This window comes from Haliaeetus albicilla, chromosome 16 (genome assembly GCF_947461875.1).
Source record: "Haliaeetus albicilla chromosome 16, bHalAlb1.1, whole genome shotgun sequence".
NCBI lineage: Eukaryota > Metazoa > Chordata > Aves > Accipitriformes > Accipitridae > Haliaeetus > Haliaeetus albicilla.
Window position 1 is genome coordinate 2,401,450 of NC_091498.1, and position 23,667 is coordinate 2,425,116.

The following is a 23,667-nucleotide window of genomic DNA, read 5'->3' on the forward strand; positions in this document are numbered from 1 at the left end:
TGTTAGCTGGGTTCTGGAAGGCAGGAATGGATATGGGTGAACCTTTGTTATTAAGCGTGTCCTTTTAAAAATTCGCAATTGTGTGCAAGGCCCAGATGTGCTGAAGCCGTACGGATTGCCTTCTGCTGGACTTTGGGATGTTCCGCAGCCTTGTGAAATCAATGCAAGTAGTTCAGCAGTCAGCGTGCCCGGACGAGAAGTGCTGACCCTCCCAGGGGTCCATTATCCCGCATTATCCCATCCACGGTGTCAGCACCCCTACTGGGGGGGAGGCAGACGCCAGTGATTGGAAAGCTTTGCTTGTCCTTTAAGGCTATGGGCTTACTTTATCATGCAGAAATCAGCAGACCTGTGCTTTTCTGTGTGTGGCTAGGAGAAACGCTCACTGGTAATTGTATACAGTAACTTGCAAGGGAAGTTGTGGAGAATATAAAAATGGAAATTATTTTTATAAAGCTGCTTTCCTACTGGTGGTGCCCCAGAGCACTTCACAGAGCAATGAATTAGATACTGCAAAGTCACGAGCCATTGTACATCCTGCGAGAGCTCAAATTTAGCCGTAGATACTTGGGCTTGACTGTATTTCATTGCCTGGGAGGGAATAGGGGCTGTGACTAGGAGGTTCTCCCTGTACTTGCTTGGAAAGCGCCAGAGAATCATTAACTGCAGCGTTATGGAGGGTAAGCGGAACAGGACCTCCTCACCGCGTTATCCCAGTGATGGTTTGACTGCCGCAGCGTCGGCAAGAGACCCGAGAGCCCCGGCCCTGGTGCTGTGCTGTCCCGAACTGTTAGCTTTGGTAGCCCCGTGTCCTTTCTTTGGTCCCTTGATAGCGTGTTTGTTAAAAACCTGGAGGTCAGGCTACAAATGTCCCAGAGTTATCACACTGTGACCTGGAGGAGTATGCGGCTGTTTGGGGTGTTCTGAGACCTGCTGCTTTTTGCCTTGTGCGTTTGCAGGTGGATTTACAGTAAAAAAAAAAAAGAAATAAGTGTGTGTTAGATTTGCTTTGGAAGTGGCATACTGTTAATTATTTTTCCTCTCTTAAAACAAAAAAAAGGGCAAAAAAACCCCCCAACAGATTAAAGATACTAATACTAGTAAGAAACACATGAATAACATAAGCTCTTCTTTGTGAATATTTTTTAAGCTAATGTGCACCTCAGTTTGAAGTTATAACTGCTTTATTTAAAGAGAAAGTAAAAAGCTGTAACCAAACGATGAACAAAAAGCCCCAAGCTAGCATCCAGCTCAGAAAAGCACTACCTTAGGTAAGCTTCAAGGAATAATGCTTGACATCTCCCTGTCTGAAGCTCCTGCAAACAGATGTTATAAACAGATTTTTTTTTTTTTTTTAAAGCCAAAAAAAGCATGATTAAAAAAACCTTGTTAGTTATATCGGTAATTTTTCGTGATAACTTTGTCTTAGAAATGTGCTAATTTAGGGATGAAAGTATGACAAGATAAAGAACAAGAAAAGAACAGTTTGAAGTGGGAGATGGACTGTTTTTTCTCCGTAGATAAGGACTGGCTCATCAGAAAAGGGATGCTAGAAAGTGATTTGGACATCATGCTTTCTGCTGTGAAGTTGTTCTGTAACCATGTTAACTTCAAATATGCCAGTAAAAATTCCACTGTGTGTTAGTCAAAAATATCTGTGTGGATGCTGCAGGAAGCTGTTGTCTGTCTTTCTCCCCTCCGTGTCCGTGGTGGTTTTGACAGCGTGGGTTTTGTGCAAAACCCCCTTGTGTAGAGAGATCCTCAGTAGCAGCCAAGTCCAGATAATAAAAACAAATACCTGCTTACTTACGTGGGGGATTTTCAGATGTGAAGAAAGATGGGACTCTCTTAGCAATGGATGGGTGGATGGATAGAAATGTTGCTACCCTCATCTGTTTTTCTCATCTTCTGGATGAGGTTCAGAGCAGTGAGGTGAATGGTCACAACAGGACCTCTGGTAGAGTCGCCATGCAGATTTTATAGCTGATGTGCCTGTGGCTATTCATAGTGGGTCTGTGAATTTATACTTCTCTTTCCTAATAATAAGGTTTTAATATGGTCCTTTTTCTGCTATTTTACTGCCTTTTTGAGTCTACTATTTATGCAAATGATGTTTACAGTTTTTTAGGTTATGGGGTGTTCATTTGAGTGTTGTATGCCCATAGAAGGAAAGAATGGCTTTACTCTATGATGTATTCATGGAGTAACTGCATCAGTACAACCGGGTGAAACTAACTCAGCATTTTACTCTGAGGATCCCTGAAGTTTCTTAGAGCTTCCCTTTTGTCTGTTTCTCATTTTCAGTAGGTTAAGCAAAATGGCATGCTTACAGAGGGGTGGGATTTTTATATTCAAATTTTTATATTTGATTTGGGTCAGTTTGGCTCAGTCCAGACCTAACACGGTAAAGGAAAAGGGGGCTCTAACGGTTTTGAGGGGTCAGGATAAGTTGTCTGAGCTATAAGGGAAAGATGCAGGGTGTCCTGCAGCATGGGTGGTATAGAACTGTTGCTTCATTTTCTTTTTAAATAATCCCTAATGCTTAGCTAAATCTTTTCCTTGTCCTTGTTTTGTTTTAAATCTGTCTCTCTAGTCAAAAAGCAAATTGAACTGAAGTCCAGAGGGGTGAAGCTAATGCCCAGCAAGGACAATAACCAGAAGACATCAGTGTGTAAGTTTTTTGGCTCCTCCTTATGCTGTCTTTTGTATAATGATCTCCTTGAACATTTCATTTGACTTGCCAGTAGTCTCTAAAACTTTGTCACTCTTGAAAGTTTTAATGCTTTTCCCTCTCTTCCCCCTGCATTACTGCATCACCTCCAGTGCTCTATTCACAAGCATATACTAACTCGTTAAAGTGGGAATGGAGGGGATCGGTGTGCGTGCATTTAATATATACTGTATGCTTCCTGATTAATGGCAGACTGAGGTTCACGACTTCTGTTGTCTTTTAGTGTGGAAAGTGTCAAACTGTAAACAATTTTGAAATTTTGAAAACTGAAATAATGCTACTATTGTAAAATTAGGAGTAGGGATAAGGAACCACACCAAAAAAGACCTATTAGAAAATCTACGGAGGCAATAGCAGTCTCTCTTTTTTTTCTCTTTGCATTTTATTTAATTGTCCCTGCGGAAAAAACATATCACTGCTGTGCAACAGCTTATAATACTGATTTTTATGGTCTCCCTACTAGTTACTTTCAGTGTGTCTAGCAGTTGATACGTTAGAGGTGTGCTCAGATGTCACTTTGTCACTGCTGTGTTTTCCTTTTGCAGGAAGTGAATCCATTAAGTACGTTCATCTTTACATTAGGTTCTTTTCAAATCAGAAGCAAGACTTGTAGTTCCTTTGTGTGTATGACTCTGGACAGACCACTGGGCTCTTAAGGGGTCTCTAAGATTAGACAGGAGGGATCTGAATTAACTCGAGTTCACGTTTTATTTTATGTGAATTCAAGTAGGAGCAGAATATAGCATTTTTTAAAATAGCTTTTAGAGGAGAGGATGTAATTGCTCATTTTCTTGCATAGTCCATTACAGCCATCAAAGAGGTACCGTTTGGACATTTCATTCGTTTGAATTTCAGGTGCCAAATTCAGTTAAGAAAAATGGGTGAACTGAATTTAAAACATGACTTTGTGTCTGTCTGAAATGAAAATGGCTCACTTCTAGGCCCATGTGAGAGTGCTTGTAGCCTCCAGGGTTTCAGGAGCAAGGCCCAACAAGGTAACTAAATAGCAGGATGTAAATTGCCCAAAATCTCCAGAGCAGAAAGTGGGGGGGCATGTTTAGAGAAAACTAATTCAATTTAAAAAAAAAAACCCTGTATGCGAGATGTTCCTGGTCGTATGTTGCATTCTTGCCAAGAAGAATTTTAATTGTAGTAAACATTTCAGTTCACTTAACTGAGAATGAAATTCTGTTGGAAAATACCACTAGCTTTGATTGTGTGGGCACTGGAGACAAAAGGATGTGTTTGGAGTGGGATATCTGCTGTCTTGGATACTGGAGAATGTGGGGAAGGGAGTCTTCACTGAGTGAAAAAATGTTAGCCTGGTTTGGAGTCAGTAGTTTACTGTATATAAGTATTCTGGTATTGAGAATATATAGGATTCCCATTTCTCCTTCCTGGGAATGCTAGGCTGCTTCCCTGTAGCAGTTTCACCTGTTGCTAATGAATGTTGCTAATGACCGTTGTCAGCGCTATCCCTGCTGGGGGCTCCGGGGAAAGGTGCCGAAGGCTGAGTAAGAGACAGCAGCTGAACTTTCCTTTCTAGCGTATCCTGCTCTGTCCCAGTTGTGCTCCACTTTTGAGGATAAAAGCAGGAGGTTCTTGTTGCCTCTGCCCAGTTTATCCTCACCCAACGGAGGGCAAGTTCCAGTCTTCAAAGCTGTTGATTCAGCATCTTGTGTAGTGTTAATCTTGTCACATTTGATAAGGCAAAACAAGAGCATAGGAAGACAGCTTAGCCTGAAAGCGATTAAGCTATAATAATATAGATGGTGATAGTACTGTCATCCAAATTCCTTTCCATTACCAGCACGGTGCTTGCCACAACCCTTGTGCCTTCAGCTCCTTCCACGTGCACTGCTCTCAGCAAGGTCTGGATTGTAAACCCAGATTAACCTCTATCTTGCACAGCCTTCTGCTGTCACACTTCGCTTACAGTAAATTTTCAACTTCAGAAATGCTGATTCCAGAGAAGATGTCTCCAGAAAATGGTTCATTTTCAGAAAATGGAGCCTAAAATGTTACCTTCTTTTTTCCCCTTGCTTTTTTGATTTGCATGACTTGCTGTGCCCCTTCTTCTCTCAAATTTTCATAAGCTTATGAGTCTGCATATACATCACAGATAATTATACAGGTGGGACAGGCTGATTAAAGATCTGTGAAGTTTGCTAGTGTTGCTCTTATTTCATCTGGCTTGAGTATCAGAAATGTAGGAATTTCTGTGTCTCTTGGCAATAGCTAGAGCTATGCCATGCTTTGTTTTCAAAGCCTTTCGTACTAGCAATGTTTTCTAATGCTCTATGCACTTGTCCTAAAATTCTCCCTTGAAGAATCTGTGGCCACAAAAGGCAGCTTGCAGCTGCGTGCTTAATACCCTGTAGGTCTTTCAGAGGATTTCTAGTTTGCTGGATGGACGCTGTGGTTAGCTGCCAGATCCTACCTGGCCAGATTAAAGCCTGTGTGTTTCATGTGTCTGAATGGAGGCAAAATGTAGTCACATAACACCTGTTGGTACCATTTCAGAAGAGGAATATGTAAAAATATGGCATTCTGGGGGGAAGGTGCTAATTGTGTTCGTTTGCAGTCAAATGTGTTTGTTTGAAATTGAAATTAAGTGTCTCGTACTGTTCACCATCCCTAAAATTATTTGGACATCTTGCTTTAATCATTTTTAGAGGAAAAATAATACAGCTCTGGCGAGTTAGATATAAGAAATAGTTTAAATTTTAGATTGCATTTAGGAGATTATTTCTTTTACTGCATGCAGTATGTAAGTGCGTGTATTCCAGGTCACAGTGTGGGAAAAACATTGTACTTTGCTTTTAAAAAACCAGCATCAAAGTTGCTTTTCTGACCTTTGAATGAGGCATACCTAAAAATGCACTGCTGGATATTATTGGAAGGGATTGTACAAAGTAGTGCAAATTCTATGTATATTCAGATTTGTCAAAATCTATTTTAAATGTACAAATGCAAAGTCATTTTGGAGGTCTTGACCAGTTTGAGGTCTTAGCTGAGTGTATGGAAGCTTCTAGATCTTCAGCACTGCAGCTAAGCTTGCTTTCTGCATCAGATGTCGAGGTATGAATGTTTGTACGTGGGTCCTTGCTGTACTGCAACAGCACAAATCGAGTATCGAGCAACCGAGGAGCCAGCCTTGGGTTTCTAGCACTAGGCAACACAGCTTTGAAAGAACCTGCGTTTGGTTTAAGTAGGGCATGCTGCAAACACAGTCTTTGCAAATGGTCTCTAAGATCTGAAAGTCTGTAAACGTTTCTGAACTCGCATACTTCTGAACTGTTCTGAGATAGCAACAAGATGTGAAATACGGGTTCGGAATTCCCCAAGTAAAAAATTTCCAGGTGGAAGTAGTCTTCTCCAGTGTTAGGGCCTCACAGCCCAAGTCTGTGCCTTTTTCACACTTGCATATTGCTAGACGTGTGACTATTTAACATCTGAATCGTTACCACTGAGGTTCTGGAAATGCTTCACATTTGGTTGGTGGGTGCTGAAGGACCTTCCTGGATCAGAAAGGCAGGGAGCACTTCACTGGGGTGAGCACACTATCAGTAGGTGAGCTCTCCTGCTTTTAGGACTGAATTTTGTAACCCATTAACTTGACCACATGGTTGCATGGAGTAACTGCAGGCCTTAGTGTGATCATAAAGATTAACCTTTTTAAAACAACTAATTACTGCCACAATCCTTCCCTCCCCGCCACCTGTGCCAGTGGAAAAGCTCACTTGCTTTCACTGTATTTTTCGTGCTGAGAAACGTTGAGTCTTTGTAAAACCTTTTCAGATGGTGCTTTGTTTTGTAGTTCGTATTTTACATTCCTAAATTCAATAAAAAAATTGTCCCTTGGGAATCTATCAGTGAACTTTCTTTATTAACATGGGGAGATAAGAGAACTAAAGAAGGTTTTCAGTTCTTTTAACAGATGGAGTAAATTACTGTGGCAAACACAGCAATCGTAACTGGCTGTTACTGAATACATGATGGGAAGGAAGTTGTTGAAAAAATCAGGAGGAAAATGAAGGGGTGGAAAACTAGTTCCATGGTTTGGGGGAGAGAATCCTTGAGCCTATAACGTAGAAACTGAAGAGTTAATCGCAGTTTTTAAGATCTATTGTTTTCCTAGTAACCTTGAAGAATTCATTTTGGAGTGCTACAGCCCAGGCATAGATCAGTCAAACCGTCAGGAAGATGAACACAGGACTGACAGCAAGTTCTCAGCATAACAAATATGGTTTATAACCTTTGGTTTAGTTATGTTCATGTGTGTGTGTTTAAAACAAAAGATAGAAGAACAAAAGTTTCTGTAAGTGACCATCTAATCCATCTTCTTTACTTTTGCTCTCTTTTACAATGTCCCAACTATCGTGGTACAGACATATCTTTCCTTTCCCCCTTGCTCTGTTTTATCTTGCCTGTTCTCTGGTTTATCTGCATGTGCTATATAGATACTAATAAATACTAGCTAACAAGAGAAGAACTGTTTTTAGTCTTCAGAAATGTGATTGATAACTGACAACCTGCCCTCTGGTGCCTGTGGGTTTTGCTGGTCACCTGTAGCCTTGTTTCTTCCCAGAGCTTTGAATCAGAGGCTTCGAGGTTCACTGTCGTCTGGTGTGGGACATAATAAATGGATGTGATACCAGTGCAGAATAACTAACAGGGGCATAAAAGATGTTTTTTGGATAGTCTTTTGACCATGGGAGAAAGAATTTGATGTGGAAAGGCAATCTGGTAATCTGCTCTGCAAGCAAGAGCATCCAAGTGTTTGAATATAGATGTACCTGTAGAAGCTGTGTTTGTGCACGTGTACATTGTAGGCATATCTTGTTTAGTGTGGTTTTACTCTGGAGAAGGTATAGAAGTAAGATGAGACATCTTAGCGCTTGTCCTTAAATACCATATGGACTTGTGACATACAACCCTAGTTTGTACAGTCTATCTTAAGCGTTAATTTTACTTTGTTTGGAGATACCTGTATGCAGAGTCGTATTTGTGTAGGTAGGTAGTGATTTAAGAAACCCTGAGGAAGATGGTGTCACCTGTGTACTTTGTTCAGCCAGCCTTTCGCTTCTCAGGAGCAGCATATCATTTCAAGCACTAGCAGAAGGGCTCTCGGAGGCTGGTGATTTCATTTGCAGAAGGATCACCAAATTATTTTGCATCTCTAAGACCTGCTGGAGATACTCTCTCCTGGAGCAGGGTTTTGCAATGGCTGCTTCAGTTATTGGGGCACTGCTGCTGAAAATATCAGAGCTGAATCCCTGCTCTGGGCAGGGGCTCCCTTCCTTCTGACTCCGGTGTACGTTCAGAATCGTCAGAATCTGTGAAAGGTGGCAGCAAAGCTTTGTAGCTACAAAACGCAGCTATCAAAAAATACTGTGTGCCGCTTTCATGCTTGTGTCTCTGTCCACGTGACTGAGCTTAACACGAGGTTATGAATATGCAAAAGAGGGAAAACAATCTCTCAGGAGCCTGGTTTCCCACAAAGCTGTATCTCTATTACTCCTGTACCCTCAAACGCATGGAGGAGACTGCAGAGCATGGAAGCATCATGCCGAACCCCCGAGCCCCAACCCCATCCCTCCAGGTCCTGCAGGCAGCAGCGCGGGGGCTTGGCTCCAGCACGGTGGGGTGGAAGGGGAGGCCAGGAGAGGCAAAGGCCCCTTCAAAATTGAAGGGCATGAGATGAGACGGTAGTGCCTAGAGCCAAGGAGGAGGTCAGGAGCTTAATGTTTTCAGCATAGGTAGCCAGCAGTTAGGTGTAGATGCTCGGATGAAAGCCCCGTACCAGCGGGAGCAGAAGGGTGATCCTGCTGTCCTTTGAGGAACAGTGGTACATCTTCCAGCTGTAGTGCCTGACTATGCAAGGCGTAATTACCCGATGAATAATTACCATACTTGATGGTCTGGCCTTTTTGTGTGTTCATGCTGTGCAGTCTGTGTTTGTGTAGATACTCCACATGCTTATCTTACCACGTAAATATTTCCATGCACGCACCTCCATATCTTTCACCGTGCTCAGTGCCATGCAGATCTCAAATTGTTGAGCCAGTGTGTCTGTTGTGAGAAACATGCTTTTGCCACCGCACCGTCATCCATTTGGCAGTGGTCTTTGGGGCACTGTGCTAACGCGGTATGTTCTGAAGTATAATGGAGATTCTTCCTTTAATCTAGTGATAGGCAGAGGTAGAATGGAAACGTGCTTGCTTAAGATTCATGCTTCACTGCTTCAGCATCACTGCCAAGAAATGTTACGCTTTCTTTGCGTCTTTCCCTTAGCGATACAAGAAAACTGAGTCACAGAAACTTCTACAGCTCCGTGACAAAATCACCCCTTTGTCCCATATTACCCTGCATTTTGGTAATTGCTGGAATTCACAACCGAAGTCAGTATATTGCCAGATCTCATCTCATCCTTGTCAGGAGCCACCCAGGTTATATCCACCCCAAGTCAATGCTCGAATGCTTGTTTGCGCCATTTGACAGGCTGGAGAGGGAAGGTGGAAATGGGGAGATAGAGAATGAAGTTTGAAGGTGTTTATTCAGTGCTGATCACCACTTCATAGATTTCATGTTTGTTGGCAGTTACATTAAGGTTGCGCCATAAAATTTTTCATATTCAAACTAAATTACTTGCTTTAAAATGCTCGACTTGCATTTCCCTCTCCTTTCTCCCTTTTGTTCTGTGCTTGGTTTTTTCCCTGGTATCATACACCTACCTTTTCATTGAGTTGTTTTCTTTCCCTGGCACCACTCAGACGGGTTTGGAGGGGCGGTAGGCTGTCACCTTGTCGTGTCACAAGTGGCCATTTTAATCACAGGCTTCGGAAATGGGCTGTTTAATTGGTGTAATTTTGCGGAATGAAAAAACTCTTTTCAGAGGTACTTCAGTAGTGGAACGGAGGGAAAACTGCGTCCCTAGCTGGCATTTCCTAGAAACACTTTGGTGTATAAACTGAGCTGAAATGATTCCAGTTACATTTGTTTCTAAAGCTGTTTTTTTTCTAAACAAAATGGAATATGTTCAGGTTTTCGAGCTACCAGTTGCCATTTTTCTCTCCACATCCACCAAGACAGTTGATGAAAGAATGTTTCTTTTGCTATTCTGTCTCTGTATGTGCTGTTTTTGCTTTGTAGTAACTCAGGTTGGTGTGTCCCAGGGACATAATATGTGTCCAGACCCTGGGATTCCAGAGAGAGGCAAAAGAATAGGCAACGATTTTAGGTAAGAACCTTTTACGTGTGTGTTTATGCATGCTGCATAGCTACTGTCTATAACCATTGTGTGTGCTCCTTGGCATTATGTAGTCTGTTTTTAGAGACCATCTGCACACCTCTAAATGTGTTATCTCTGAAAAGCTTGCTCAGACTAGTCATGTAGAACAAATGTGTATAAAAGTGCCCATGTGTGTTTGGGAGACCGTGTCCCAGATGAGGATCTGTAACGATCTCTCTTTCAGAGTATTTCTCTTTTCACAATATGGGCGTTTAGCCAGGCTTGTATAATCAATGTTTGTTGTCTTTCCTCCCTCCAGTTAAGTGCAGCAAGAACAGTCTTAAATAGCAAAAAAATTGCTTCTCAAATTAGCTTAAGTCACAGCATGGCCCTGCCCCTAATGAATTTGCGGTGACTACCCAAAGCACTGGTACAGTTCCCTGTCAATAAGTATATGTGGTGCTAGATAATTGTTTTCTTACGAAGTTTAAGACAATGCTGTTAGTCCCTTATAGTTGCTAGCGTTCATTTAAAGTGGGCAAGAATGAATCAGCCTGCCGTTAGTAACGGTGAATCAATATTTAATCTTATTTTGCTGTCGATGGCTGTTTTGTTCACTGAAAGTGTCTTTCAGTTTAACCTGAGTCTGTCAAATTCTCCTGAAATCCAGAAAATGGATCGTAGGGGTGAGGGTGGAGGAAGGGGAACTCCCAATAGTCCCCAAATGCCGTAGGATGAATTCTCAGCTACTGTAAACCAGCGTTGTGTCACTTCAGTGAACAAGGCAGCATCGGCTTAAACCAGAAAAGGATCTGAATCCACACAGAACCACAGAATGGTTTGAGTTGGAAGGGACCTTTAAAAATGATCTAGTCCACCCCCCCCTGCCACGGGCAGGGACATCTTTCACTGGATCGGGTTGCTCAAAGCACTGACCAACCTGACCTTGAACACTTCCAGGGATGGGGCATCCCCAAGTTCTCTGGGCAACCCGGTCCAGTGTCTTACCACCCTCATCGTAAAGAATTTCTTCCTTATGTTCAATCTAAATGTACCCGCTTTCAGTTTAAAACCATTGCCCCTTGTCCTGTCGCCACAGACCTTGGTAAAAAGCCTCTCTCCATCTTTCTTAGAAGCCCCCTTTAAGTATTGAAAGGCCACAATAAGGTCTCCCCAGAGCCTTTTCTTCTCCAGGCTGAAGAACCAAAGTGATAGAATAAAGAACAAATCTTTCAGTAGTAGATAAAGAATTTTTTTTTTCTTTATAAGAATGCTGAGCGTGTCATCCCTTGGGGCTGAGTCTGTGCTCCCGTATTGAATAAAATTCTCACTGAAGTTGCATTGAAAGACTCAAATCTGTTCTTGGACTATCACCACCTCAGGCAAACAGCGCCCAGCACAAGCAAATGCATGAGGCAGAAGCTTGCCCCTCATTCATTTCTGCTGTTGCCTGGAGGGCCAGTGAACTCTCTCTGTTCACAATTTGGAGAATCACTGGGATAGTCAAAAGTAAGTGACAAACCTGTTGCTGCAGAAGTGTCTCAGTTGCTAACTTCACCCTTTGTTCTGTCTGCTAGGTTAGGCTCCAGCATCCAGTTCACCTGTAACGAGGGCTATGATTTACAAGGGTCCAAAAGCATCACCTGTAAGAGAGTAAGCGACATAATTGTTGCATGGAGTGACCACAGGCCAGTGTGCAGAGGTGAGAAGACCAAAAAAATTTTTGGGGTTATTAGGACTAATGAGAGAACCCATCTCCTTAATGTCCCCTTGTGCATCACCCATTCTGTCCTCAAGTTGGTCATCACTTGGTCAGGATCCCTCAGCTGGGTCTTAACCTTCCCCTGCTGTGTTGCCCACGGTACAGATCTGTTCTCAAAACCCTGCCTCAGGTGAGGGGCACAGCTAGAAGAGCCCCATCTCGATGCTTACACCCTATTGGGAAGATTCAGCTCTGTACTGCTCTGTGTTCAGCACTGCACTGAGTGCGTTTGTGCTCTTGGAAATGGGATTTTGGTCTTGCCGGCTTTGTGGTCAGAAGTCAATAGGATCTCAGTTGTTTTCTAATGGTCATTCTTGTTTTTTGACTGAGCGTGACAGTGTAATATGAGTTCAAATTTCAGTCTTTTCAGCACAAGCCTGAGAAAGAAACCTTTGCTTGCTTCTCATGCAATTTTTTTAATTCCAGAAATTCAGTTTTTAAGAAAAACACCTGTTCCTCTGCATAATGGAACTAATAAAGCTATTCCATTAACTATGGAGCTTCATAAGCTATTAGCTTTGCACCATATGGATTACATTTGTGTCCTTCATACCTGTGTAATATGTTGCCACCTCTTAGCAGTGCTTTTTGTTCCCTTCTGTTCTCTCTATTCCAGGTATTTCTTTTTATGGGATAAGGAGGAGAGGGGAGAAAAAGTGAAAGCCTGAAATAAAATCTGGAAAAGCTAAGAGGGAGGGAGATTCTTGTACGTGGAACTTGCTGCTAGTAGGCAGCAGTGTGGGATTACTTGGACTGTGGTTCCTCACTAGCATCATCCTGATTATCCCGCGGCCCGGCCATGAGCCATCAGTGAATGGAGTTTTCTTTCAGCGGAAAAAACACTAATGCCCATTTTGCCCTTGGCCATTTTGTTTTCATTCCTTCTTGCTCTCTCCAAAAAGTCGCATGCATAATTGTGATATTTGTAATGCTAATAATGAAAAACTTGTAATATTTTTAATTAAATCCCTCTAAAGCTCTTAAAGTCATAAATTGGTATTTTTTCAGTTCTTTTTTCTTTAATTTCATCTGCAGGTTTTTTCAAGGCTTTGGAATCCCATCTAATTCTTGAAACAAGCCTAGAATAAATTGAATCAGTGTAAGAGGATATTTGGCATAAATATGTGACACTATAAAGGAAATTTATGGTGTCCTCTTGCAAGAGATAAGAAAGGATTTGCCTGCATTATTATGATACTATGAATCAACTTAATTTTTTTTTAACTGCTGACTTTTGGGGTTTCTTCTTTTTAAAAAGTTTTTCATTTGGTTTTTATTTTGGCTTCATACCACATGGTTCTGTTTGTTCCATTTTGTTATTGGGTTTGGAGTTTCTCTCAAATTGCAGAAATCGGGGTGCCCGGTGAGCCAGCTTTTAACCCCCTGAACTGTAAGAACTTCTAATACCCACTGATCAAACCTTTTGCCACTGTTGGGAGACTGTTTTTCAGCTTCCCCGTCTACAGCAGATCCCCTCTGAGTCCTGGGGAGACTCACTTAATCCCTTTGTGCTCCTGTTGCCCACTTTTAAAACAGGAATAATGGGATTTACCTTTTTTTCTGTAAGGTAGGATGGGACACGTGTAGCAGACTCCAGGATGGGGTCGCACACAGGAGGGGACAGGAGGAGTGCGGTTTAAGCGTAATGGATAGATGCCCTCAGCTCCTTCCTAAGCTTTTCAGCATTACTCATGTTCTCTTGTGACCACCTGTGTAGTCAAACAATTCGGCTGGGAGATCATTTTCCATGCTTTACTGCTATTTGGAATAGAAAAAAAAGTCTTGCAGATGCCACATGTGCAAATACAGCTCCTTTGAGATTTGAGATAAATTAATTTTGAGGATCCATCACAACAGCAGAGGTAGCTACAAAACCACGATACTGTTCTTCGCATTTTCTGGTTAAATATTATATCAAAGGAGTACCACAGGCAAAAATTCCCCTGCTTAAGCACTTTTCAGCTTCTACTTTACCTAAGAATGTTTTTAAGATACGACATTGAGCTGCCATCTTGGTTCTGAGTCCACAGTCATATCAGAATGAAGACAGCCCTAACCTAATAAATACTTGCTGTGCAGTATTTTTTTGGCCTGCAATGAAGAAAGGAAATATGGCTTCCTGGGGGAATTAAAACGGAACTGCGTCTTACCTGACATCTCCTGTGTAGTTGGTTTCACTGTCTTGGACATGGAAGTATTTCTGTGAGGGCTTTAATATAGTAAAAAAATAAATAAAATCAGTCTGAGCACTAGAGAATGGGTGGTTATTAGTTGGTCTGGTGGTCCATCTGTTTGATAGCCCCTGGAAACACCCCACTCATCTATTCATCACAGATAAATTCTTCATCTCAATTACATGGGAAAAAAGGAATCTTTTGGCTAGTGAAAGCAACACAGAGCAGCAATTTTTAATTCTCCCCCGCTTCCGTAATGTATGCATCTCTACTTCTCTCTTCTGCTTAAACAAAGAACACAGTATACATCTCCCAAAGCTAAGAGACCTCACTCCCACATCTGTCTTGTTTTCCTCTTCACAGCTAGGATGTGTGATATGTACCTTCGTGGTCCCAGTGGTGTGATAACTTCTCCCAACTACCCTGTACAATACGATAACAATGCCTACTGTGTGTGGGTCATCACTGCGCTCAATCCAGCCAAGGTAGGTCTCGGAGATGCATCTCCATGTCATTACTTTAGTGCCTTAGTTGAGAAGTTGTATAGCTATGCTTCTTCAGAGAGGACCAGTCTCTGATATCAGATTTCTGTTTCTGAAGTTGTACCTCCCTCTCCCCCCGGAGACTTCTTCCACATGTTCCTCAACTGTCTTTAAAGACCGCAGCTCATCACGTACTCTCTCTACTGAAAATTCCTTTTGTTTAAGGATGTAATTAAAAGTGAATGTAATTATTTTTAATCGAAACTTCTTTGATATTTTGGCGTGAATGGTGGTGAAATGCCAGACAGCTTAGCAAAGCATCTCATGAAGCCAGCTCTCAGTTGGGGCAGGAAGGCTGTGCCAGGAATGCTGATTTTTCCCTTCCTTTTGGCTGGTAGCTGACCCCTAACCAAAGGGATTTCAGCCCCCAAAGCACAGAGGGCAAGTGAGGAGGGAGGTGTGCTTCTATCTACTGCTATTTCTGCAGTATTGTAAATTTATGAACAAGTCCTTTCTGCGTTCACGGAGGTTTGGAAGAGGGGAGGTTGGCGGTGACTTTTTGTTCTCACTGGTCTGCAAGTGTGATTCAAGTCTGTTGTTGCTGATCATGTAGAGAACAAGGCTCAACTGCCTTGGCCTTTGTAAGATCAAATCCTTTCCATTTTCTACTGGCTCAGGGAGGGCAACGTTCAGTGTCTCACAGCTTTCTCCAGCCCTGCAAACTCAGCCTGTTCCTCTCCTCCAGGTCTGTGTGGGAGCATAAGAACAAAAATTACTTCGCTGTGTAGCTCAAAATACGCTTTCTGAGGTGGTATTCACCATCTCCTGCTCTCAGAAGAGGACAAGTTTCATTCTTTTTAGTATCTGGGTTCCTACTAACATCATCTCCATTAGCTCATGAGCAAATCTCGCGTGCCGAGGCACTGAGCTCATATGCTTATTCTGCCAATTCTGCCTTGGTCCTTGCCTCTAGACAGTCCTGCGTGTTGGCACTCTGCCTTCTGCCGCTGATCCGAGGAAGGCAGTTCGCGAGCGTTTTGGTATCCCAGGATCTCATCTTTTGCTAGAAGTCGTTACGGTCTGTAGAAACGCTGGCAACCATCCACAGCTGTAGCCTGCTCGCTGCCGCCGGTGGGATGGCATCTTGTGTTCTCACCTCCAGCGCTTCGCCTGCCTCCGGGGCGCTTGCCCACGGCAGGGCAGCTAGAGCCGGGGCTGGCTGAAGAGCCTGTTGAGTTCTGCTTCTCTCTCCTCATTGACCTCGGTTCAAGCCTTTAATAAGTGCAGATCACTGGTGGATTATGATTTTAATGAGGAGTATTCCTACGTTCCAATTTCAGAATGAGTTTGTATTTAAAGGGCTGTCATTAGCTGGTCATTTCATCCAGCGGATATCTTGGTTTGGCTGCATAGGAACGTAGTAATGACCTAAATTCTGGGAAACTAGAGTGTGGAATCAGGATATTTTTCAGTGCTGATTTATTAGGAGTGATTTACTCGTTAATCAGACCCAGGAGGTTCTCCTTCATCAGGGTAATGTGCAAGTGGAGAACAGACCACATGTAACAGCAGCTATTACTGCTCAAGTGTCAGCTGTGGCCTGCAGACCCTTGGGTATACATTGCCTGTGCATGGACAGGTTATAGCAAATACATCAGCACCTTAGGCTGTGGTACATGTATTATACGTATCTTTATTTTTGTGCATCTTTGTCTTTCAAAGATCAGCAAAATCCAGTTTTCATGTATATAAAATAGTCCGTGTGTGCGTGGAAAGGATTTGTAGTGAGCTAGATGTCAACGTGCCCTGGGTGTTATGTAGGCTAACGCTTCCATTTGGGTTTTCCAGTGCAAATTACGAAGGAGGAGATGGCAATCAATTGTCAAGAGATACTTATGGGCCATATCCACTGTTTATTGACCCTTTGTCACATTGCTTTCGTGTTGAATATTCAGAGTCTAATCTTCAGCTCTGTTTATTTGCTTTTCTGCCAGCCTCGTGCACAAACTTTTTCTGCTTTTCCTTCAGCAGTGTGATAGGGCAAGCTTCTCCTTTTGTAAGCTTCCTGGGCAGACTGTCTCATTTTTCAAAACTAACTGTCTTTGTGAATTTCTGTTAGTTTCTTTCTCAGCTTTTAAACTGGAGTAGTAATAAACTGTTGATTAGCAAACAGAGTCTGCAAGTCCTGATCCTCAGCTTTCATAAATCATAGAGGTGATTGAAACTGGTAAAATCCATTAATTTCAAGGCTTACCAACTTGGAGCAGAGATTCAGTACCACAAGAAACTGTAGTTTGTGCTCCATGGACTGCAACATTACATACTGTAAAGAGATGTAGCACAACTGAAATAAGGATGGATTGGTCAAATCAGCAGCTTGTATTAAGTGTGTAAAGAGACTGCCATGTTCTTTTTCTTTGAAGTGATGAAGAGTTAATTAGTAGTACCAGTTTATAAAGGGTTTCTGGATTCTGGGTATTTCATCCTGGAAGCATAATTTACAGGTAGGGAGAAATTCTCCAACTCTTTGAAGCAGGGAGGGTCGAGAGGAATGCACTAATTGTTTTGGCAAAGCCACTGCTGTGCCTGCTCGTTGCTCGTGCGGTGCTTTGCCTGCTCGTATTAATTTGAGCTGCTGTTCAGAGCCGCAGCCTGATGCCGTTCCTCTGCGGGAATGGCAGGGGAGGCTCCGCGTGGTCCGGGAGCCCAGGCGAGGCACAGGCTTCCTTCTGGCACTCCTCAGGAGGATGGGAAACAGTGGAAACAAATCAACTGCCCTTAGTGTTTTGTGCTGTTTAAAGAGTTCGTTAAGGCTCCAGAAACCAAAGTTGTGCAGGCAGAACCATATCTGATTGGTAAAAATACAAAAAGGCAAGTAGATTCACTGGGACGGACGGTTTCTTTTGTCCAGCAAACAGCTCGCGAGGCTGGCTGCGTAGGCTGATTCAGCGGCTCACGTGCATAATCCAGTATAGCACTGGGAGTTGCTGGTTGCATGAGTTTTAATGCCAGCTGGGTCACTGGTATTCCTACCTAACAAGTCACGTAGCGCTGCCTCTGAAAAGTACACATAAAACTCTCGCTTACTTAAAGCACAGCCCATGTTAGAAACATGTTGCTAAATTGGAGAATTCACCTCCCTGACTCACACTGCAAAGGGGATGATCTCATCAGTGCACATTCCCCAGCATGGGCGAGGGAAGGATTGAAAATGAATTAATTAAAATGCCTGTAAAATACTTTGAAGATAAAAAGCATTATGGGCCTGAGCTGAAGCCTGCTGAAGTCAGTGGTAATCTTTTTATTGACTTGAGTGGTCTTTGGATCAGGTCCTGTTATATGAAGCTTTTAATGTGAGCGATGGGAAAACCACTGAGCTGAATTTAGAACTCATTTGCAAGTCATCTGTTCTATATTTGGAAAAGAACTGTGAGCCAGATTCACTGAGCTACATAATCCCCTCGAAGTTTGCTCAGAAACCTACATAAACAGTGTTAAGGGCAGAGTGCTCTTCAGTTGACAGCTTGGAATTATTTCCTATACTGGGGGTGACATCAAACCTATTTGGGGGATATTCAGGGTATATAGGTTTTTTGCTGGTCGCCAGTGCCATGGGAATTAATTTCAACCACAGTGGAAAAATAAATCATTTGGGAACTGAGAAATGCGTATGATAATTGGCGAATTTGCATCAAAACTATTTCTGAACCTTCTCGAAATAATGGATGTTACTGGTTGATATTTCTCGGGAGCATATTCTCACCTGGAGTCCAGCTAGCCAAATAAAGCTCTGTCCAAGCCTCTTGTGTCATCGGTGGAGAGAGATGGGCCCCTCCAGGGGATGATTCATCCCAAATGAAGATAGATGCTTGAGACTGGGGAGAACAGGCAGGGGGGGGAAATGAGTAATGTGTGCTTGTAAAGCACTTGAATGTAACTGCAAGAGGTGCTGTTCTCCATGGAGAGAATTATTGTGTTTTTTTCCTATGAATGTGACGGCACTTCAGATCGCTTTGCAGTACGAAGCCTTAGAATCAGGTGTCATTCCAGCCTATTTTCTTGACTTCGCTAATTGCTTCCTGTCACTTCAGCTTAAAATTGAGGTTTTGTGTCATCCGTGTATTTGTGTGTGCTGGTAGGCCTCTTGTTGGTTAATGAATCATTAAATAATTTCCAGCTTTCAGACCAAAAAGAAAATAGGAAAATGGATAAATAAATATTGTATTCAGCATCCTGTTCCTGTGCCACAAGGTTATAGTCTTCAGTATACTAGAATGTAATTAGTTATTTAATTAGGGTCAGGCTCCTTAGAATGCAGTTTACCTGAATGACTGATTTAACTAATGATGTGTGCCGTTTTACAGCACTGTGTTCTTTGTATTAATTACATTATTCCATCATTACATGGTTTAATAATAATCTGCACAGGTTAATATTTTGGTTCTACCACTAAAATTAATGGTTCCAGACTTCTATCAAGTATCACACAGGCTCCTGTTTCACAATCCTGGGGGTTGTGGGTAATAACCTATTTTCAGAATGTCATGGCTAAAATATCTAATTTGCTTTTCTATGCATTTAAAAAGTATGTAGAAGAGGGTAGCACATGACAGTTCAGTCTAAGCTATATATACACCCATTATTTTTTAAAGAACACTCAAGCCATTCAACATATCACTAACCAGTGTTTTCTTAAGGGGTTGAAGGTGAGTGGCATTTGACAGAAGAATGATGTCAGCTTCCTAGAGAGTCCATACAAGCCTTGAAGAGGCTGTAGAGGCACGCTTGCATTAAACATAACACAGTTAATTATTGCTTTTGGGTTTAACTTCGCGGCTTTTATCCCGCTGTGATTGCACACATGCTCAAGTGTGTGCAGGAGATGCTGCTTTTATAATAGGCAAGAAATTACAAGACAAAAGATTTTGGTTTTTCTGTGCCTCGCTTCTTTGCCCCAAGTCAAGAGGTGTAGAGTGGCATCATGTGTCTGTGGTCCTTGGCACGCATGTAGGTCCTTCTCGTTAATTACTTTTGATAACTTCTGTGTTGTGTGAAATAGCAAAAATTAGTGTGAAACTAAATTTGGTGATTTAGTCTGTTTAAAAATTAGGAAATTGAATGTATTTACAGGGTACAAAGGTCTGGATACATTCAAGTGTTTATGTGCTTTCCTGGATCCGGTCAGTTAAAAAGCTCCAAGAAACAAAGTTCCAATTGATTTTTTTTTTTTTTTTTTTTTTCCTGGTGTTGTGGACAAGTAAAGCACTTCTGTAAATTAAGCTCTCTTCCTTTTTTGTTTGTTCACCGTGTCCGAGGCTGGATTAAGGACTTTTGTCCCCTAAGTCACCTTGTAATTTTGAGTTATTTTCAAATAAGAGACTTCAAAAGCAGCTGAGAGACTTGGAACACAAACTTCTCGACTTCTATGGGACTTCTGCTCCTAAATGATACATGGAGGCTGCGTAAATCAAGTGGGGCTGGAAGGTTTGGATAGAGCAGGAGAGAAAACACAGGGAACAAACAGCTGTGGACAGACATAATGATGATTGTGTTTGCAGACAGCTTGAGACAATTTCCTTGAGCTACCCCCGTGGTAATTCACATAAAGCCTTTCTTGGTCTGACAGAACCTTCTGAAAACCAGGGGAACTTTCTGAGCAACATAGAGCAAAAGAAGGACTCTCCGCTTGCACCATGTGTAACAAACACACTGCCTATATGCACATTCAAATCCATCACCATAATCTCAGGTTTATGAAAGAAAGGGTAGCAGTACCTGGTGGGGAAAAAAGCATGCTGAAATCCCAACACACATATCTTTATCAATAAAGTCATCTAGAAAATCAATAGATAAAGCAGAAAAATCTGAGAGGTAATTTCAGTAAGAACTCAATCTGTCTGGAAAGAAGCGCTACAGTGCTATAAAAAGTGAGGATGGTCACCTTCGGTGATGTCCTGAAGATATTAATGCTCTTATAACTTGCTCCTCAATAGACAAACAGATAAATAAACAAGACAAGAGGATCTGCTAGCTACCTTGGCAGTTGATTCATATTAACATGCTGCATCTTTGCCAGGTTATCAAACTCACCTTTGAAGAATTTGAACTAGAAAGAGGATATGACACTCTGACAGTGGGTGATGGAGGACAAGTCGGAGACCAGAAAACTGTGCTTTACGTGTAAGTAGCATGTCCTTTGTCCCTGTGAGAAATCCAGACCTAAGTTTTGCCTGACAAAATGTAGCTGATGTGTTTGGATGAAGGAGTCCCAGTCTGCTTGCTGTACCTTACTGGATGGTTTATCTGCTCTTTGTCATTTTTGGTGGAGCTGACTCTTCTTGGTGTGTTCTTCCTTCAATCACATTCTCTTAGGCTTCAGCTGACAGAAGGGCTGTTACCTCTTTGCTTCGCTTCTCTTGAACTGCCTTCGTTGGGGCCCCTTAGAGAGAGGCTGAGGCTGTTCAGGGAGCTGAGCAAACAGGATTAAAGTTCGGATACAAGAGTAAACGCAAATCGGGTAGAAACTGAGAACCGTTTGGATCTCTTTCTCCTGTGCTGTCCTTCTTGTTCAGTCATTTTTAGCAATGCAAAGTGGCTGTAAATCCATTATCTTTGAGTGACATCCTGAGCGTTTTACACCCAGTGTGCGTTTGTGTAAGTGACAAGACATGCTGCTTCAAGGCTGAGAATTGGTCCCCCTCAATTGACACCCTTTAATTTGCAGATAAGATGTTCTATGGAGTGGAGGAAACATTGTGGATAGTCCTACTTTCCTTCCAGGTCTTCCTGTATCAGTGTTCCCCATCTAAATACGTTTTTGGGGGTGTTTTGGCTGTTTGGGGTTGTTTTTTGTTTGTTTTTTGTTTTGTTCTCCCCCGCCTTTACTCCCCAATTTTAATTACGAAGAAAGGACATCGGACCAGTACAGGGCCAATCCAACCATGCTGGAGCAGAGCAAATCGTGAGTCCTGTATAGAACTATTCTAATGCAAAAGCGTGCTGCTTGCCTGAACTTCCTGACTTCGGGTCAGCTTTGAGCACCTACACGTGTTTTGCTCCATATTCTAGAGCTCCGTCATGCCCCCTGACTGCGTTCAGGTCCTGACCGCTTCTGAAAGGGTGGCTTCTTGCCATGTTGGAGTATCATTTGCCTCTTACGAGTGAAGATGTAAGCCGGGTGGTGTTTGTCAAAGTCTCAAATGTCTTGAGGGCACTTGCAAGGCCAGGTAGTGGAGCAGAAGCAGCGAAAAGTCACCTTTCAGAAGGAATATTTGAAGTGGTGAACGGGGTGGTGGAACCAGGGCCACCAGCATCCAGGTTTAGTGTCTTGAAAGACTCCCTTCTTTTCTATCTAATCAAAAATGTATGAGAGCAAACAACTCTCCAAAAGCTACTCTAGCAAAGCTGTTGTACTCTTTCCAACTGGTAGAGAGTATTTCATATTGCGTTTTTTAATTCTTCCTCTTCGCTTGTTTTTCCACATGAATCAGCCTCCCACTCCATTCTCACTTATGTTAATGTTTCCTTGTCTTTCCGAAACCTCTGTTTCTGTGAGATTCGTTTCCCTATAAATTTCTTTTCAGAACGTGAACACCAGCGATACTTAGGTCAGGAACTCTAACCTGCGATGTATATAAATGTAAAGTCTGATGATTGCAAAATTGTTTGTAATTAAAGTGTCACAGAACATTTCACAGCTGATTGGTCAAAATGTGCAAATTACTGCCAGGGGAGTAGTTTGCAATAACTTGCTGAAATGATTTCTCCTTCCTATCCCTTTTTGTTTGCCTAAAGCCCATGAAGATTTTCCTAGATTTGATTTTAATCATTCCACGTTTTCTCACTCTGTATTAGCTACTCAACACCTTGCTAATGCAAATTTGGAATGTCTGAGACTGTCTGCACACAGTGTAGCATCTGGTATCTTCTCCCAGTGCAAGAGAACTTTCCATTAAATTGCTGATGGTAATCCTAACAGGGAGATTTTTTTTTTATAAATTTTTTTTTTAATTTTTAATCTGGGAGGATAAGTTGAAAACTAATGAAATGTGAGAGAGGTGTGAAGACCACAGAAATACTCCATTTGTAATGAATATGGTTGAAAGTCCATGGACAACTTTTCTCAGTGTTTTCTGCCCTCTTACCTACTGTCAGATGAATTCATGTATGGGGTATATCCATTGGATACAAGCTGTAGGTTTTTTGGGGGAATCAACATGCAGAAACCTAACCCTGTCAAAGGTAGGAGTTCAGTTTTCTTACTACTCTTCATTTATTCTCGGCTATTCAAGAGGAACTCGGTCTTGCAGCCTTTCAAATTGAGAAATAGATTTGAATCAACTTGCATAGCAGCAGATGTTATCCCAAACTGAGGTATGAAGGACCACTTGTCTCCAGTCTCATCTCATCCCTGTAAAATGCATCTTGGAGAACATAACAGATTGTTAGGCTGAGCTTTCTGACTTGCAGAAAGGATTTTATTCCCTAAAGTAACAAGCACCCAAATCAATTCAGCTTGTGAAGGTGGAATGGGAAAGCATGCAAAAACCTTTGAAGCGCCTTTTTCTAAAGGTTTTTCTCTTGGTGTGTTCCTCGTTCCTGCCTGTCTGCTGCTTAAATAACTTGAGAAGAATCAACAATAGTGCTTCTTCTGCACTCTCCATCAAACTTTCTGGATGCAAACCACTCATTAAAACAAGATTACTTCTTCATTTACCAGCACCCTGGGATCAATAAAATTTCTGATGCAGGTCAAAGCAATAAGAGAGCAAAGGTGGGGGCGGAACTGGGAGAGCTTTGATGGGCTTGGGGGATATGAATGTCATTTCAAAGAAAAACAGGCTCCAGATTCCGTGGCCGAACCTTGAGCAGTGACTGGTTTCGGGTGTTACGGTAGCCCCTGGTGCATGTGTGACTGGTGAACGTCTCTGGGATGGGGAGGAGAGTTACGTGTCTGGCAAGGTTGGTCCCATTTACAACGTTAGGTACCTGTAAGGCTATTGGAAAGAATCTGGCACTCGGCAGGTAGCCTGTGTTAAGAATGTCAAGGAAGTAGCAGAAGTAGCACAACCCTTCAAGCAGTCATTTGGCTTCACTCTAAACAAACAGTAATTGGCAGATCAGCCATACTGTCTCCGATTACCCAGGAAACTGGGAATTGCAACAATTATGCCTGGAGGTTGCAAGTTACATTTATTCACAGGATGCTATCAACACACAGCTGCTGGGTTTATTCCCTTGCAGTGTTGGTTTGCAGTAATTCTGCCTTGAGAGCTTGGGGATCA

General features: G+C 42.3%; 1 protein-coding gene across 1 annotated transcript in view; it reads left to right on the top strand.

Annotated features, from left to right (window-relative positions):
* CSMD2 (CUB and Sushi multiple domains 2) overlaps nucleotides 1-23,667 on the top strand; it is a 311,633-nt gene that overhangs the window by 144,450 nt on the left and 143,516 nt on the right. Inside the window, exons 7-11 of the mRNA XM_069802931.1 lie at nucleotides 2,594-2,671; nucleotides 9,887-9,974; nucleotides 11,543-11,667; nucleotides 14,265-14,386; nucleotides 20,460-20,563. Of these exons, the coding sequence (XP_069659032.1) occupies nucleotides 2,594-2,671; nucleotides 9,887-9,974; nucleotides 11,543-11,667; nucleotides 14,265-14,386; nucleotides 20,460-20,563 (517 nt within the window). The remainder of the gene's footprint in view (nucleotides 1-2,593; nucleotides 2,672-9,886; nucleotides 9,975-11,542; nucleotides 11,668-14,264; nucleotides 14,387-20,459; nucleotides 20,564-23,667) is intronic.